The 18,760-nt window shown below is 51.1% G+C and overlaps 1 protein-coding gene across 1 annotated transcript in view; it reads right to left on the reverse strand.

Moving 5' to 3' along the window:
* Positions 1-16,084, reverse strand: part of ASAP3 (ArfGAP with SH3 domain, ankyrin repeat and PH domain 3) — a 49,804-nt gene extending 33,720 nt beyond the window's left edge. The window contains 1 exon segment of the mRNA XM_021684117.1: positions 15,766-16,084. Within this exon segment, the coding sequence (XP_021539792.1) occupies positions 15,766-15,894 (129 nt within the window). The 5' untranslated portion in view covers positions 15,895-16,084.
* Between the last annotated feature and the right edge of the window lie 2,676 nt (positions 16,085-18,760).

Consider the following 18,760-nt stretch of genomic DNA (forward strand, 5'->3'; position numbering starts at 1 on the left):
GGAGAAATCATAAGGGGCTCCAAACACACACTGACAAATGGCAATGCATGGACCTTACTTTGCTTTTTAAAACATTTTTTGGAATTTAAGTAAATTTTTGGCATTTGCTTCAAAATAAGATGAGAGTCGGGGAAGCAGGTGGGGATGTGGTCAGGGCAGGACTGGGTCACATGTAAATGGAGGTTGTTTATCATTTTGTTCCATCTCTGTGACAATTCCGAATTCTCCATAAAGTCAGAAAAAAGGGCTAGTAGATGAAAAAATAAGATTGGGAAAATATTAATAGTTGTTGAAGCTGGGCGAGTCTACTTTTGTGTATGTTTGAAAAGTTCTACAGTAAAGAGTTAATACAGGGCGCCTGGGTGGCTCAGTCGGTTGAGCGACTGCCTTCGGCTCAGGTCATGATCCCAGGGTCCTGGGATCGAGTCCCACATTGGGCTCCCTGCTCTGCGGGGAGCCTGCTTCTCCCTCTCCCACTCCCCCTGCTTGTGTTCCCTCTCTCGCTGTGTCTCTCTCTGTCAAATAAATAAATAAAATCTTAAAAAAAAAAAAGTTAATACAAGAAGACAAGGGGTCCTTCCTTCCTTCCTTCCTTTTTTTTAAGTAGGCTCAATACCCAGTGTGGAGCCCAATGTGGGGCCCAAACTCGTAACTCTGAGATCAAGACCTGAGCTGAGATCAAGAATCGGACGCTCAACTGATTGAGCCACCCAGGAGCCCCGACAAGGGATTCTTATATTCAGAAAGGTAGGGAACCACTGCAACTAAGTTACTGAAACTAGCCCTTGACACCTTAGTATGTGGGATTGATTCTTTTCAATGGATAGCTGTCTGGGTATAGCTTTCGACAAGGGGAATGGGATGGAAGAGTGGGTTTGGAGAAGTTGGCCTGAGGGAGCCAGGGGCCTGGGGCGCAGGGCCAATGGAGGGCAAGGATCAGCTGGAAGGGTCTTTGAGGAGCAGGCAGGAAGGGGTAACGGCTGACCTGCTGGCTAGGGGCAGCTTCCACGCTCCGTGGCCTGATTACAAAAGGGCACATAAGTGGAAAGAGCACAGGATGTGGAGGCAGGTCTATTCCAGACCCAATTTCTCACTCACTCGGAGACCCTGAGCAAGGGCCTCTCAGCCGTAGGCTCTCTACCTGCAAAATGGGAATGACAGTCACCTCGGCTCCAGTCACTACCCCACTGAGAATCAAATCATATAAAGACCGGGGAAGTTTGTAGCCCATGCAAACTTGAGCTGTCCTGTTCATGTCAGGCTCTAAAGTTTGCTTTTTCTCGTCCACCTGCTCAACCACCAGATCCAGAGAAAGGCAGGGAGCCCCACTGGGCCCTTCCTGGGTGGCCAGCAAGGAAGGGAAAGGGTGGGACTGAGAAGTATTTCCAGTATCCCACCTCCAGGGCAATCCCAGCTCAACTCCACACCCTTAATGGTGTCTGCTCGGGAAGCTCAAATCTGCAAACCTGCCCCTCTCCACCCAGTGCGACAGAGGGAGGAGCTGAGGTAAGGTCTCTAACGAGTCACTGGCACATAGTAACGAGCCCATTCACACATACTGAGCGCCTAGCTGTCCCCAAGGCCCTGCATGGGTGCTGGGGAGAGAGGGATGTCAGCTCGGGTCCTGCCCTCAAGGTGCCCGGTGTGGGAGAGAGGACACGATCTCGAGTAGCTGAGGAGGCCCTTGGGGAGCCCAGAGCAGGAGAGAAGCCTGTGTGGGGACACAAACAAAGAGTACCCACCCCATGCTGAGATGAAGTGATGCTTCTCCAGGGCCTTGAAAAACAAGGAGACACTGATGGAGCAAAGTGAGACAGGGGAAGACGACTTTAAGAGAGGAGAGGTGCCTGGCCAAGTCCCTGGGTAGGAACGCTTCCCACATTTGGGGACCAGCCAGGAACTTCCCGGAGCAGCACTTACCAGGGCCAAGGGGGATGCGGTGAACAGTGAGGCCTCAGGGCCGAGAAGGGCCCAGAATGACCCACTGGAAGACCAAGCTCACAGTGAGAGCTGAGCAGATGCTTTTATTAAGTCATCTCTATCCCCAACGTGGGGCTCCAACTCACAACCCCAGGATCAAGAGTCGCGTGCTCTACCACATGTGACATACTTTGTCCCATTTCATGTAATCCTATCAATAACCCCAGGAGGTTTTACAGATGAGAAAACTGAGGCCCAGGGAAGTTTTGGTATTTGCCCAGGTCGTACAACTAGTAAGTGGTGGAACTTAGACTTACACCCCGGGTGTCGGGCTCCGGAGTCCATACTTTTAACCAAACTCCTAGGTTTTACCCCACAGGTGAAGGGGAGCACCCACAGGGCTCTGGACAAGACAGGAGTGATGTGGTAAATTCTTATGGTAGAAAGATCAGCTCTAGGGCTTGGCTGCAGACCCGTGTCCAAGTGGGAGAAAGGGGTGCAGACTCATCCTCCAGGCACGACAGGGTGATCGGGAACACAGCCCAGCCCAACCCAAAGCTGATCACACATAACAGGAAGGACTTGGATTCCAAGGTCCCAGAGTGAGTCTACTTACTAACATGAATCCAACCACCCCCCCCCTTCTCACTGAATGATCACGTTGGGGCAGACAGTTTATGTTTACCTCATTCGTTCCTCCCAACGGCCCTGAAAGGTAGTTATTATCCTTCCCATTTTACAGATGAGGAAACCAAGGCTGGGGTAGATTAGGCACCTAGCTCAAGGTCACGTAGGCAGCTCCAGGAAGTGTAGAGTCCTTAATTTCCAGAGCCTTCTCTCACTATCATGCTACAGCAAACCATGAGGTAAATCCCACCTGGCTGAGCCTGTTATCTCTGTGAGCACTACTGTGAAGATTAAATGAGGCCATATTTTTTCTTTCTTTTTTTTTTTTAAGATTTTAATCAATCAATTATTTATTTATTTATTTATTTGGCGCAGAGAGAGAGAGAGAGCACAAGCAGGGGGAGCTGCGGGGAGAGAGGGAGAAGCAGACTCCTCGCTGAGCAAGGAGCCCGACGTGGGGCTTGACCCCAGGGCCCTGGGATCATTACCTGAGCTGAAGGCAGACGCTTAACCTACTGACCACCCAGGAGCCCCTAGGCCATATTTTTTTTCTAACGGTGGATGTCAGGCATCTTGAGAGGTAATGCAGAAACATTTTGAGGGAAGGGAAAGGGACTGAATTTAGGCCTGCCTCTGCCACTAGCCCCTCTGTGTCCCTCTGAGCACGTTCCTTCCTCTTGTGCCTCAGTTTCCCCATCTGTACACCTTAGGGTTGATGGACATGAGTGCTAAATCCCTTTCCAGGTCAATGTTCTGGGACTTGGAGTCCTGTTCATCGTATCCTGCAAGGCTGCTCCAACCTCAGGCACCAGCGAGAGCAGTCTCCAAATGGTTTTCATCTGGACGGGCAAGGCCCCCGCCCCCCAGGACCCAAGAGTCCGGGCTGGGGCAGTCAGAAGGAGATGCCAGAGAGCAGGGCAGGGCTCTTTGTAGCTCCCCTCTGCATCCCCCATGTGGAGGGGTCCTAGCCTTGCCTGCCCGCAGCCCCTGCACTAGCTAAACTGCAGAGCCTGGGAGCCAGGACCCGGGCCCAGCTCTACCCCTGCCCCTGCTGTGACCTTGTTCAGTCTCCTTCCCTCCCGGACTGACTCCTCGGCTCCCATCTGGAGTCTGGAACGAAGGGGTTGGGCGGGATGTGGAAGGCTCCTGCCAGCTCGGACATTTATTATTTCAGGGTCCCTCAGCCTCTCGCTGTTTTCCTTCCTGCGCTGCTGGAGCCCGTGACTGGCCGTGGGCCCCCTCAGTTGGGCCCCTGCAGATGTCTCCCCAGCCAGGGAAGCTGCTCGGCCTCACCAGCTGCCCCTTGCAGGGTGGTGGGAAGTGGGGAGGAAGAGGGGTTGCAGGAAGGGAGCCGCACCCTCAACGTAAGCCGAGGCCTCTGCAAACCCCAAGTTTCCTGGCTGGGATTTTTCTCGGGAGACTGCTAGGCAGCGATGAGCTAAGAGAGCAAGAACTCTGCCGGACCGATCGCCTTAGATTCCCGTCTGACTCCTGGCCCCAAGCCCTGAATTCCACCCAACTCTGCAGACAGCCTGGCCTGCCCTCCCTGGATAGAGGAGCCAAAGGTCCCCTGCCTCCCATTCTCTAGTTCCTTTATTGGCCTGGATGAATCCCCTCCCTGCGCCCAACTGGATACCAATCACTGATCCCATAAACCCCAGTCCTACCCAGCTCTGCAATTTCCTCAACATGCCAGGCTCTTGCCAGCCGCCAAGACTTTGCTCATGCTGTTCCCGCTGCCTGGACAGTCCCTCCCCCATCCAACCTTGCAGACACTTAGTCTTCCCAGACTCTGCTTAGGTCACCACCTCCCTACCTCAAGAGAACCGGCCCCTCCAGAACCCATCCCTCCTGCCTTTATGCTTCCCTGTGCCCACGTCAGCCTTTTATCGGGGCATTTGTGGCCCTTTTGTACCACACATGTCTGACCTCCCTCTGGGGCTGAAGACCCAAAGGGCAGGGATTGGCTCATTTGCCTTTGCATCCACAACACCCAGCGCAGGGCCCAGCACTTGAGTAGCCACAAACATCTGTGGAATGAATAACTGAGTGAATGAATGGATGAATATCAGCAAGGCCCTATGCGAACACAGAAAAGGCAGCAAGGGCTCAGGACTCCAGCTTTCACATCACACTGTTTTGAGGTCCAAATTCTCTTCCGGGAGTCTTAGCTGGGTGACCTGGAGCAAGTGACTTAGCTTCTCAGAGCCTCTATTTCTCCATCTGTCAAATGGGATAATAACAGCATCTATCTCACAGGACTGCATGCAGTCAGGCATTCCAGCCCGTAGCCCAGTGCCCTGCATATAGGGAGGGGGGCAGGCTAGCTCTCCTGCCCAGCAAACATCTTCTCTGTACTCCCAGGCCCTGAGACCCACACCCCCCGGCTGCCAGGGGAATCACCTGGAACACTTCAAGAAGTAAGGATGCAGGGCGCCTGGGTGGCTCAGTCGTTAAGCATCTGCCTTCGGCTCAGGTCATGATCCCAGGGTCCTGGGCTCGAGCCCTACGTCGGGCTCCCTGCTCAGTGGGAAGCCTGCTTCTCCCTCTCCTGCTCCCCCTGCTTGTGTTCCTTCTCTCGCTGTATCTCTGTGTCTCAAATAAACAAATAAAAAAACCTTAAAAAAAAAAAAGTAAGGATGCCAGAGCCTCACTTGAGACCTGTTAAATCAGAGTCAGGCGTGACCCACGGAGTGAGAGGTCAAGCACTCCCAAGGGCTTTGAACTGCCAAGTCCAAATCCTGGCTTTGCCACTTACTGCTAATAGAGCTGCCAGACACAGCAAATATAAACAGAGGACGTGCAGCTATATTTGAATTTCAGATCATCAATGAATAATTTTTTAGGATAAATACGTCCCAGATACTGCACAGGCATCCTGCATGTTATCTGGCGACCCCGTTTACTAAGCTGTGCCTTCACTTCCTTGCGGGGATTACAGGGGTGAGATTTGGGAACCGCTTACAGCACTGCCTGCTGTGTTTGCTGTTCTTATTTTTATTGCTTTTAAAGCAACCCAGATGACATGGAAGAACCTTGCAAACATGACGCTAACTGAAAGAAGCCAGACCCAAAAGGCCACATATTGGAGGATTCCACTGACATGAAATATTCAGAATAGGCCAATCCAGAGGGACAGAGAGCGGCCAGGGGCTGGGGGAGGGGACAGTGGGGAGTGACTCCTAAGGAGCACGGCATTTCTTTTTGGGGTGAGGAGATGTTCTGGAGTAAGAGGTGGTGTCTGTACAGTACCGTGAATAAAGACCACGGACCTGCATGCTTTAAAATGGTTAAAATGGTGAATTTTATCTCACTTTTAAGAAATCTACCTAAAAGCAACCCTGGGGACTGTAACGTGTAGTCAGGACTGAGACTCACGGAGGCTCTCAATAAACGTTTGATGAAGAAATGAACGGGTGAGAGGCAGCAAAGAGCAGAGCTGAGGGAAGAACCTGCCTTGTCCAGAATGGGGCTCAGCTCTTCACTCCTGGACACCCGCAGGGGACACAAAAGTCCTCTTTTTGCTCTGGTGCCAGGATGGCCCAGACAATTTTAGCGCTCACTTGGAGTGGCTTCATCCCTGTTGCAATGACCTCGTTTTCCCTGTGTGGCTCCTGATCTCTTTAGCTAGCCCATGTGCAGGTGTAATTGTGTTTTTAGTAAAAGGAACTTTTATTTATTTATTTTTTAAAGAATTTTTTATTTATTCGAGACAGAGATACAGAGAGAGAGAGCATGAGCAGGGGGAGAGGCAGAGGAAGAGGGAGAAGCAGACTCCCTGCTGAGCAGGGAGCCCGACCTGGGGCTCGAACAGGACTCTGGGGTCATGATCTGAGCCAAAGGCAGACGCTTAACCATCTGAGCCACCCAGGCACCCCTAAAAGGGACTTTTAAAAAGTTAAGCATCTGTTACGTGCCACGGATATACTAGATGCTTTATATGTAATCCCCTTGAACGACCCCACAAGATAGTTATCATTGCCCATGATTTACAGATGGGGAGACTGAGACTCAGAAAGGTGAAGTCATTTGCCTGAGGTTATGCAGCCAATGGGAATTCAAACCCAGGTTTGTCTGACGTCAGTCCTTGGACTCTCTCCATAGACCTCAGCCACATTTCTGTATGCTGTGGGTTGTCCACCAGCTTTCCATGGGCGTAAGTCCTTCTCCTTTCCAGACTGGGGCCTTGTCTTGTCATCTCCATGCCCTCAGAACCTACCTTTCTGCCTTTGCACACAGCCGTGTTCGGTAAGTTCAGCAACCTTACGTGGGCATGCCATAGCTTACCACAATCGTTTTCACCCTGACTGTTCAGCAGTCGCCTGGGGAACTTCTGAACTGCTCAGTTGCCCAGGCCTCACCCCTGGGAGATTCTCATAAAGTGGGTCTGGGTGGAGCCTATGGCATCTGAAGTTCTTAAAAGCTCAGTCAAGGTCAAAAGCCAGCTGAGTTGGAGAGCATTTAGCAGCTGTTCCCAGGTCAGCCTCCCGTACCCTCCACAGTGAGGCCCACTCACTGACCCCAGTGAGGCCCAGTCACAATGTTCCCAGGACAGAGGGCGCCCAGGGCTCTGCCCCAGAGCCTGGGGAACTCACTGTTCCTCCATGGGCCTCACTGCCTCATGTGCTCTGGGCCCAGGCACTAGTCCCATTGAAAGAATCTTCTAGCAGAGCGCCTAGGTGGCTCAGCTGGTTGAACCTCTGGCTCTTGGTTTCGGCTCAGGTCATGATCTCAGGGTCATGAGATCAAGCCTTGCGTTGGGCTCCATGCTCAGTGGGGAGTCTGCTTGAGGTTCTCTCTCTCCCTCTCCCTCTGTCCCTCCCCCTGCTCGCTCACTCTCTCTCTAACAAATAAATAAAAATCTTAAAAAAAAAAAAAAGGGATCTTCTAGCAACAACATCTGTCTGAGGACTAGACTACCAAACTGCCTTTGGAAAAAGCATTTTCCTTCTGCCATGCCCTGAAGTTCCAGTTTCTGTCCTCAAACCTGCTCGCTTCACCTCAGTGGCCCAAAACAGCTGAATGTCAGGCAAGGAAGTGAACACTGAAGACTGAAATTTAGAGAGGGGAGAAGACTCTACAAGGCTGGGCCTGAGGCGAACGCTCCGGGAAGGCCCTCTGCCCTTGTACAGAGGCAGGTATGGGAAGAGGTTGGGTTCAGCCAGGGCTGCGTTCTAAGGCCATCCTAGAAAACCCTCTTGGCACAGGTCCCCAGCCATCATCCCCCGTCTCTGCTCCCCATCCCAGGAGAACTCATCGGCCCGCTGCTCAAATCAGTCCAGGCCAGTATAGTGGGGAAGCCAGCACTGGCCCTGCTCATAACCTGTTCTTCAGCCACCTCCATTATGTCTGCCATTTTCCTATTTTGCCTCTGGACAGCTAGGCAGCGTGTGACTGAGCTGAGCATGGCTCCCTCCTCGAAACATTCCTCTCCTGGCTTCCGGGGCACTTTTCCCTCTTGAGTTCCCTCCTTCCCCAGTGGCAGCTCCTTCTCAGCCTCCTTCATTAGCTACTCTTCCCCTCCTAATCTCTCAGCCCGGGAGCTCCCCAGAGCTTGGACCTGGGGCTCTCTTCATTCCTCTCCCTGGGTGATCTCATCCATTCCCTCAGCCTTCAACACCAACCAATGCAATGTAAGCACATGTGGTCCATGGACCGCCTGCATGAGCATCTCCTGGGGTGCTAGTTAAAATGCAGATTCCCGGGTGCCTGGGTGGCTCAGTTGGTTAAGCGACTGCCTTCAGCTCAGGTCATGATCCCAGGGTCCTGGGATCGAGTCCCGCATCGGGCTCCCTGCTCTGCGGGGAGCTTGCTTCTCCCTCTCCCACTCCCCCTGCTTGTGTTCCCTCTCTCGCTGTGTCTCTCTCTGTCAAATAAATAAATAAAATCTTTAAAAAAAATAAAAATAAAATGCAGATTCCCAGACACCCCCACGGTTGCTGCCAAACCGGCCAAGGACATGTGCCACTCTTTGCCAGTCTGGTGTCTGAATCTCCTTTCTCCATCTGCGAAATTACTTGCGGTGCAAGTCTTGGCAGAGCTTGCCTCCTGCAAAAGCTGAGTCTAAATTCTTGCTGTTCCAGACTCCCTTGCAGCTCCAGGTGTGTGAGTGAGGCTCGGCCAAGCAGGCACTCACTGCAGACTCTGAGTCAGGAGCAGAGAGTGGAGGATCCGTTCTCATGCTGGTGGCGACAGCAATGAAGGAGCCCAGTCTCCAAGGACAGTGGCAGTAACAAGCTGTGGCATTTAGCGCATGGCAGCACTGTCCTTGCCAAACTGGCTCAGTGGAGTGATTTTGGCTGAGATCCTGCCTGCCACCTCAGCCCAGCTCTCCAGCTTCCCAGAAATTCTGTGCCCTACTGAATATTCCCTTTCAGTGAACTCCTTTTTTGTGTGAAGCAGCTCAGGTTGGTTTCTGTTGCTTGCAATAAGAGGCCTAAAAAAGATACAGCTGCTGAATTAGACGCTCTGCGAATGATATCTTACACAGATCCAAGTTTGATACTCACTATCTCAACTCTGACAACTCTCCAATGTGATCTCCAGCCCACTCCTTTCATCTCCAGACTCATATATCCAAAACAAACAAACAAACTCAGATATCCAAACGCCTTCTTGACATCTCCACTTGGATGTCTCAAAGACCTATAAGATTGTACAAACAGGATTCTTGACTTTCCCCCAAACCTGTTTCTCTCCCAGATTTCCCCTTCCTAGGAAAGGGTAAATGACACTCTTCCTTAGGAAGCTGGGGACCGTTCTTGACCACCCCCCCACCACGTACTCTATCAACAAGTCTTGACGTTACCACTTATAAAATACTTCTAAAATCTGTCCACTTCTCTCCTCCACCAATCACGGCCCTAGCCACACTTCTATCATCTCTTCCATGAACAGCTGCAACAGCGTCCTTGAGTTTTCTCCTGCTCCCTCTGATCTGATCTCCACACGGCAGCTGATATGATCTTTCTAGAACAGAAATTGGATCATGCTGCTTGCCTGCAAAATAGATAAAATCCAAACCTGCTACCAGGGCCTACAAGCTTGAATATGATCTAGCCCCTGCCTGCCTTCCCAAACTCAGCTGGTCCTGCTCTTCCATCTGCTCATCACCAAGCTTCTGCCCCTCTGGCCTCCTTTCAGTATCACAGATACTTTAGGTTCTTTACTGCCTCAGGGCCTTTGCTTAAGCTGTTCCCTTGATCTGGAGCACCCTCACATCATTATTCTCTATTAATGCTCCTTTTTAGTTTTCTTCTTTTATTTATTCGTTATTCAACCAATATTTTTTGAGCACCTACTATGGTGTTATGGTAAATACCAGGGGTACAGTGCTGAGATTCGATTCTATTCTCATGGAGGTCAAAATCTAGTGAGAAATCAGATTTTAATAACATCATTCAGATAAATACAAAATATATCTATGATATGTGCTGCAAAGGGGAGAGATACAGTGCTATTAGGGAGAACTGAGCTAGAATAAAAGCAGAGAAACAAATTAGGAGGCCACTGTAGTGCACCAGGGGAGAGGTGATGGTGGTCTGGACCAGGGTCGGGATGTAGAGAAGTGGGTAGCCTGCGGAGATGTTTATAGAACTGGTGACCCTTGGTGTGAAGGATGTGTGTGGAGGTACAAGGTTTCTGGCTGGTGTTAACAGAATAGAGGGAGGTATAACTCACGGAGAAGGGATACTAGAAGGGCCAGCCTGTGGAGGAAGTCATGAGTGTGGTTTTGGACATGTTGAGATTTCTAAGTGAAACCGCCAAGTGAGCAGCTGAACACGAGGGTCTGAGCTGGATATACCAATGTGTGAGTGAGTCACTTAAAGAAGAGAGAGAGCCGAAGCCAGGGGTGTTGATGAGATTGCTCAGGGAGGGGCTAGCATGCAAAGAAATGAGGACCCAGGACCAAACCCCAAGGAAGGCCTTGACCAGGAGGATGAGCCTTCATGCCCCTTATCACAACATGCAATTACTTACTTGTTATCTGTCTACTAGCTGTCTTGCCCAGAAGACTTGTAAGCACAACAGAGCAAGGCCTGTATTTCTTTTAATAAGCAGTGTGTCCACCCAATGCATAATACAGGTCCTGGCACTGAGCAGTCCCAAAGGCCCTATGCTGGCTGCTGTGTCCCTCAGCAGGACTGGCCTCATCCATTCCTTGGACAACATGATTGGGTTCACTGCTCCCCAGTGTCCAGCAAAAAGCCGAAGTGACGAATTGGCAGTCACAGCCTTCCAAGTCATGCTACACCCTCTAGCTCTCCATCTTTTTTTTTTTTTTTTTTTTTTTAAGCAGGCTCCACGCCCAACACAGCCCAACTCAGGGCCTGAACTCACAACCCTGAGATCAAGACCCAAGATGAGATCAAGAGCTGGATGCCCAACCAACTGAGCCACCCAGACGCCCCTAGCTCTCCATCTTTTTAATTCCACTAAACCTGAGCTTTGCAAACAGGGTTCCATCACCTGGATAACCTGGATAACCAAGTAGGCAGAAAGCAGGATGAGCACCATGCCTCTCCCTGGATCTTAGAATGTGCCAAACAAAGCACAATTGCCATGGATGTGTGGGGGGCAGGGACTTTCCAGGCTCTGCCCCTCTTCTCTGAGAAGCGTTCCCTCCCAAAGCACAGGTCTCTGTAGCTACATGAAACCAGGGGTGGAAACCCATTTTCTAGAACCAATCCAGAAGCTGAGCCAGGCCATCAACCTCTCCGCCAGGAACCGGGAAGCGGGACACAAAGACCAGCTTGGTTACCTTCAGACACGAGACCAGTGAGGTCACGGGAATGTGGGGGCTGAAGCCGCCTTCTTCCCCAGAAGATTGTATGATACCCTCCAGGGCCTGTGTGATGACAAGTGAGCAAAAGCACTGTTCAGATGTGCAGAAAGAAGCACAGGGGAGGGAGTCAGAATGATGAAGCAGCTGCCTTTGTTCGTGACGACTTCCCAGCCTTCAAGTGAGGCCCTGGTGTGGTCTACTATTACTTGCCACGCTTCGGTCCCAGGAGGCACCTCTAATTCCTTAAAACAAGTTTCCCTTCAACATAAACAGCTTGAGAGGGCTTATGTTTCTTGCAAACAATCTCGAAGATTACATAATCTTTATTATTTTTTTGTAAAACAAATAAAGACAAATGATGAAGCAGGATATAAGTCATAAGAGTATTAGCAACAAAATTCTTTCTAAAGCAAGATTCAAAAAAAAAAAAAAAAAAAAAAGAAAGGGGCGCCTGGGTGGCTCAGTCGATAGGTGTCTGCCTTCGGCTCCGGTCATGATCCCAGGGTCCTGGGATCGAGCACTATGTCAGGCTCCCTGCTCAGCGGGGAGCCTGCTTCTCCCTCTCCCACTCCCCCTGCTTGTGTTCCCTCTCTCACTGTCTCTCTGTCAAAAAATAAATAAAATCTTAAAAAAAAAAAAGCAAAACCACAAAGGAAACGAAAAATCTGACTCCAATAAAATATGAGCTATGTAATATAGGACATGATACTAATCGAGGTAAACATTCCTCCTAACCACCACCCCCTTATGATAATGTATTGGGAAACACACATTTCCACAGCAATTACCTCTGGGGAGAGTATAAGGGTTGTGAGGCATGATCAGAGGTGACTTTTGCCTTTTCTTTTATGTTTTTATATGTTTTAATTATAAATGATTATGTCCTTATAACACTATATGTTAACTATATTGGGATTAAAATTTAAAACTTAATAAAAAATTATCATGTCCTTTGTGCAATTAAAACTTCATTAACCTTCAAATAAATATATGAGACACAAGCCTTGGAAGATCTCCTATTTGTGGAAGGCTGCTTTATCTAAGATCTAGTAGGAGATATAAGTTCACTAGTAGTTTGAGATGCACAATACAGCATGAATTCTCAGCACTGGTCAAAGTGGCTTACTTGGTTACTGAATATGCTCTCTTCCCACCAGTCTCCAAATTCACTCACTTACCCTCTCCACTGAATAATGGAGTTCTTCCATTTTTCAAGACCCATCTGGAAGTCACCTTCTCCAGGAAGCTCTCCCTGACTGCACCAGTCCTCACTATTCTCACACTCCCACACCCCACTGGCCTCTTATGGCACCTTTCTGTACTTTTCTCTAGGCACTCAGGACAGACTCCTGGGATTCCTACTTATCTCCCTAAGATAGGCCACATCTCCCCAACCAGCCAGCAAACCAGAGCAGCATCTCTGTGTCCTTGGTGCTTAGCCCAGAAATGGCATGGAGAACTGGATAGAGAATACATTTAGAGTCAGACAGACCCACTATGGGACACTAGGTGGCTGCCTTAACCTTCTTGGGCCCATTTTCACCTGTGTTCTTGTGAATACCAGTAAGATGATGACTGGAAAGGGGCCCAGAACAGGAAAGAGGTGGTTGACAGAATGATTATTTGTCTTAATATTCCCTCACATTTGTATACTGTTTCACAATTAAAAACAAACTTTCACAACCTAGAGGGGAAAGCAAGGAGGGATTATTAGACCCATTTTAAGGGTGGAGTAACTGAGGTTCAGAGAAGTTACGTAGGGAGAACAGGCATTTGCACTTTAGAAGGAAACAGAATAGGGGGCGCCTGGGTGGCTCAGTCATTAAGCGTCTGCCTTCGGCTCAGGTCATGATCCCAGGGTCCTGGGATCGAGCCCCGCATCAGGCTCCCTGCTCCGCGGGAAGCCTGCTTCTCCCTCTCCCACTCCCCCTGCTTGTGCTCTCTCTCTCGCTGTGTCTCTCTCTGTCAAATAAATAAATAAAATCTTTAAAAAAAAAAAAAAGAAGGAAACAGAATAGGACCAGGGGTTAGAATATTTGGGTGGCAATGCCAATTCCTCTACTACCCAGAGGTAGGAGCTTGGAAAAGTCTCTTGTACTCTCTGGACATCAGTTTCTCCAACTTAAATGAGAGTTTCTAGGTGATCTCTATCTTAAACGGTTGCTCAATGCTGACATTCTAGTTTTCACCTGCCCAGAGTCCCTCCTAGTAGGACTGCAAAAAAGGGCTGCAAGTCCCAGGACAGAGTCTCTAGTTACTCCCAGGAAACCAGCGGGGACTGGAAGACTTGCTTTAAGAATGTCGCCTTTTAATTCAGCCAAATGGAGCTTCAAGCCTGGGGGTGGGTTAGTCATGCCCAGAATGGGGGTAGGGGTGGAGTGGGGGAGCTGGGGAGTAGGGGGTCGGCGGATGCCAGCCTCAAACTGCATGTAAATAGAAACATGAATGCAAAATCAAACAGGAAACCTCAGGAAAGTCCAATCCAAAGGTCAGACTCTAACTTTTCGGACACTGAAATGCTGAAGAGAAAAGCTGTGTTTGGGTGCTCCAGGCTTTCTGCTGTAAAAACAAACCCTCACTCGCATGCACCAAACCAAAGTCCTGAAGGCCAACGAGGCCGGATTTTTGCCTGGCCTGAACTGGCGCAAAGCTGAGTCCTGACCAGAGTCTACGACAGCCTCCAGACCCGTTCCAAGGGCTCCCCCTGCTACTCCCCCCCGCCCCCCCGCCCCCCCCGCTCGTTCCCCAGCACACACAAGTGCTAACACACACCAGCCCGGCAAGGCCAGATGCAGAGGCACAAATGGGCATTTCTGTCCCTGGAGAAAGGTTCATAGTCCAGTCCCTTCCCCTGCTCCTGCTCTGATTTAACATTTTAATGAACAACCTGGAGAGGAGGGTGAACTGTGAAAGGCCTAAGGATGCCAGTGGCACTGAACTCTTCCAGGTCACGAAATGTGAGGCTATGAAGACAACCCTCAGGAAGCACCCTCCCGTCAGGATGACAGTTTCCCTGTGAACCTCCCAGAAACACAGAATCCACATTCATAGGCGGTGGACTCCAAGTTACTGGTTCTGCCCGAGGAAAGAAGCCAAAAGGTCATCGGCTGCTTCTTATTTTAATGAAAGCCTGTAACCCTACTATGTGCAATGCCCTAGGCTAGGCTCTGTGAGAGAAATGGGGACACAAGAGACCCGGTCACTGTCTAAAAAGGTCCATCAATTAACCTGATAATCATCCCATTTATCAAGATGCATGCTTTACACTCACTGACATATAATACCATAGCCCTGTGAGGTAAACATTATTATCTCATTTTATAGCTGCCAAAAGTGAGGCTCAAACAGATCAGGTCACATACCCAAGCTCACCCAGCTGGCAAACTGCAGGGCCAGAATTTGAACACAGCTCTGCCTCTCGCAAAGTCAATGCTCTTTCCACAATCCTCTATCACCCCTAGAGAGAGATGCACACAGACTCTGGGATGGGGGTTCAGCCTGCCAGGGAGAGGCAGAGAAGGAGATACTCCTCAAGACACTGGCCCAGGGTATTATGAACTATTGAGCTTTGTATGTGCCACACAGTAGGCGCTCAATACTCTTATATGATGAGGGATGGAAGATGAGAGCTCCTGCTGAAGTCCACCCAATTCGGGGCATCCTCTGAAAGGGGGATGCACAACCACATTATTCTCCCTTGGCCCAAAGCCACAGGGTGTCTGCCCTAGAACAGTCCCCGCAGAGGAGGCCCGGCAGAGTGCAGCAGGTCGGGAGAAGAGGAATGAACTCCAGCGCAGACGGGAATGGGGTGGGGCAGCCTGCAAGGGCGAAAGAAAAGGCCTGGGACGCGTTGCTGGGAAAGACAAAGAGAAAAGGGGAGGGGAGGGGAGACTACAAACTTGCCAACAGCCTGGCCAAGGTGAACCCCGGCTCCTGGCGCCTTCTCATTCGCATTCATTCCACAAGCGCCGGCCAAATCTCAGAACCAGCAGCCAGGGGGAGGGGGCCTCCCTGCAGCCGGGGAGAAGTTAAGTTCAGGACTGAGGCGGGAAGGCCTGTTTTCCAGGAGGGGAGTGACTTGTGGAGCAAACTTGTGGGGCTCCGAAGATGAAAACCCAAACAGATGCAGTGAGGCGCTGAACAAACACGAATGCGACGGGTCGGGTCAACAAGAGCACTGGGGTTATGACCCCGACCTGTGAAGTCCGTCATCGAGATGACCTCAAGGCCACCCGCACAAAAAGTCCCTCGGGCCCTCCCCGGGACTCGACAGTGAGGACGCCGAAGTTTGAGATGCACTCGGTTCTCACATATCTGGAGAGGAGTCAGGTTTCTGGGGCGCGGTAAGGGCCATCGCAGCTCCGGTCACGCCCGTAAAGGTCAAGGAGAAGCCCTGCCGGGACCCCCGACCCCTCCCGCCTCGGCCTCCTCACCTCCTCCCGCGCCAGGGCCGCCCCCCGGCACCGGGGCATCTTGGCGGCAAAGGCGGCGGCCCCGGCCGGGGAGCTGAGGTCCTCCGCGGTGACGGCCAGGAACTCGGCGACGCTGAGCTGCTCGGGCATGGCGGGCGCGGGGCAGGGGCGCCGGGACTGCCGGAGCGGGGCGCGGGGGGCGCTCGCTGCACGGAGCTCGGCCGGCCTCACAGCCCGCCGAGCGCCGTCGGGGCCTCCGCACGCCCCGCCCCCTCCGCGCCGCCCCGCCCCTGGCCTTCCAGCCTCTTGGCTCCCCCTCCAACCACCACCTTAGCCTGGACAGCCCGGCCCAGGCCCCTCGCCGGGCTCCCCAGCCCCACCCCCAGGCCTCCCAGCCCGAGAACTCCGCCCCTGAGTCACTGCCCCGCCCCCGGCCCTTCGCCGGGCTCCTCGGCCCCGCCACCAGGCCTCCGAGCCCGGGAGCTCCGCCCCTCACCGCGCCCCTAGGCTCCGCCCCCAGCCCGCCCAGCCCGAGAGCTCCGCCTCTAGCCGGGCTCCTCAGCCCCGCCCCCAGCCCGCCCAGCCCCTGAGAGCTCTGTCGTGGCTCTGCACCGACCCGGCCTCCCTGGAAGTTTCTCGGCTGCTTCTCCCTCCCGGCCCCTCCACGGCCACGCCCCCTTTCATCCCTCTCCTGGGCCTCCCACGTTTGCTTCCCTCCCACCGCCCGGGTGCCCCACCTCCGCGCCCCTCCTGCACGCGCTTTGTGTTTTCTCTTACGGATTCGTTCCCAGCCCCCGTGACCTCGCCCCTTCAGCCTCACCCCGGCTCCGGCCCCCATCTCTCCAGCAAGCCCACCTGGTCTCGGCCCCCCTCTCCGCTCCCAGTTGCACCACTCCCTTGCTCCTCACACCCAGCTCTCGGCCTCCGCTCAGAGCCGCTCACCCGCCCCTTTTGGCTTCGGCCCCTGCGGGGTCTGTGTGGCTCAGTGCCGTTGGGTAGCTGTGTGATCTGGGGGAAAGTACATTCCTTCTTGGAACCTCAGTGTCCTTCTCTGCAAAGTGAGAAGTCTGCTGCCCACTAACTTGTGATGTTGCGAGGAAAAGAACTAACACGTGCGTGTAGCGAATAAGCGCTGAGCAACCCGCTCGCCCTTTGCGGACCCTCTCACCGTGCCCTCATTCTTCTTGGGCTCAGTATGGTGCCTTTCACTCCTCAACCCTGCTCACTGTCCACCGGGCTGAAGACGGCCACTCTTCCCCACTATTCACCCTTGCCTGTTGGGAACCACCTATATCTTGGGTGGATGAGGAACGGGGTTCAGGATAGAAATCCATTTAGGTTTTGTTCTGGAGCCTGAAGTCGTATGGAAAGGATTTCTTCAGGTTAAAAAAAAAAAAAGTCAGGGAAGCACTGCGATGAAGAATATTGGCTTTGGTATTGGATAGATCGGAGTTCTAATCCAGATGGCTGCAGTCGACCAGCTGTGTGCAGCTGAGTAAATATGCTTGCTTCGCTAAACTTGAATTTTCTTTTTCTTTCTCTCTCTCTTTTTTTTTTTTTTTGAGTGGGAGAGAGAGGCAGGGGGAGGGGCAGAGGGAGAGAGAGAATCTTAAGCAGACTCCACGCCCAACGCCAACGGGGCTGATCTCACAAGCCTTAGATCGTGAGCTGAGGCAAAATCAAGAGTCCCAGGCCTAACTAAGCCACCCAGGCTCCTCCAAACCTAAGTTTTCCACTCTTAAAGTGGCCTAATAGTATTTTACTCCATAAGGTGATTGAGAGTATTACATACTCTACATAGGAAAAAAACACTAAAAAAATATACACTAAGATACTACCTGCTGAGGACATTATGAGTAATTTTTTCTTTTGGCTAATTTGTATATCCTAACTTCTCTGTAAGGAGAATATACTACTTGTGTAATAGAATTAAAAGTTGAAAAATTGTGTACAGTCTGATGGAGGAGATAGGACAAATATGCTGTGAAATACAACTCAGTCACCCTTCAACTTACTCCAGTTTGCTTTCAGCAGGAATCCCTCCAGAGCTATTTCAAGGTCAACGAGGATCTCTCTCTTGAAAGGCAACAGGCACTTTTCTTGCTTGACTTCTAGGAGTATTTTGCACTGTTAACCACTCCCTCCTTCTTGAAACACTCTTTCCTTTGAATTCTGAGACAGTTACTTTCCTTGGTGGTCTTCCTCCCTCTCTGGCTGCTCCTCGGGGCCCTTTCTCAGATGGTCTTCCTCTGCATGTATCTTAAATGCTGGAATCATTGGGAGCTCTCTGCTAGACCTCTTTACTCTTCTCACTCCCCCAGGCCTTCTGGACACTTTCATCCATCCCCACCAGCTTCCTTCACACCATTAATGTTGATGCTTTCTGTGTTAGTTTCCTATTGGGGTTGTAACAAATTATTGCAAACTTGGTGGCTGCAAACAGCACACTTTATTCTCTTACAGTCCTGGAGGTCAGAAGTCTGAAATGAGTTTCACAGCATGGAAATCAAAGTACCAGCAAGGCTGCACTCCCTCTGGAGACAGTAGGTGGGCATCCATTTCCTTACCTTTCCCAGCTTCTAGAATTACATTTCTCACATTCTTTGGCTTATAGTCAACTTCCTCCATCTTCAAGGGCATCTTGCTTCTGTGTCATATCATACTGCTTTCGTTTCTGCAGTCAAATCTCCCTAAGTCTCCATTTTATAAGCACATTTGTGATTACATTTAGGATCCGCCCAGCTAATCCACAATAATTTCCCTATCTCAGGATCCTTAATCACATCTGCAAAATTCCTTTTGGTATATGAGATAATATTTACAGGTTCCAGGGATTAGGACCTGCATATCTTTGGGGACCATCACTGAGGCTACCACAACTTCCAAGGCTCTAGCTCCAGTTCAGACCCTTTTCTAGTTTAAGGTCTATCTATCCAAAGGCCCGTGGGATGGTTTCAGATGCTTATCTCACAGACAGACCTCTCAAACTCTACATTGTCTAAAACTGAACTCATCA

Source organism: Neomonachus schauinslandi, chromosome 4 (genome assembly GCF_002201575.2).
Source record: "Neomonachus schauinslandi chromosome 4, ASM220157v2, whole genome shotgun sequence".
NCBI lineage: Eukaryota > Metazoa > Chordata > Mammalia > Carnivora > Phocidae > Neomonachus > Neomonachus schauinslandi.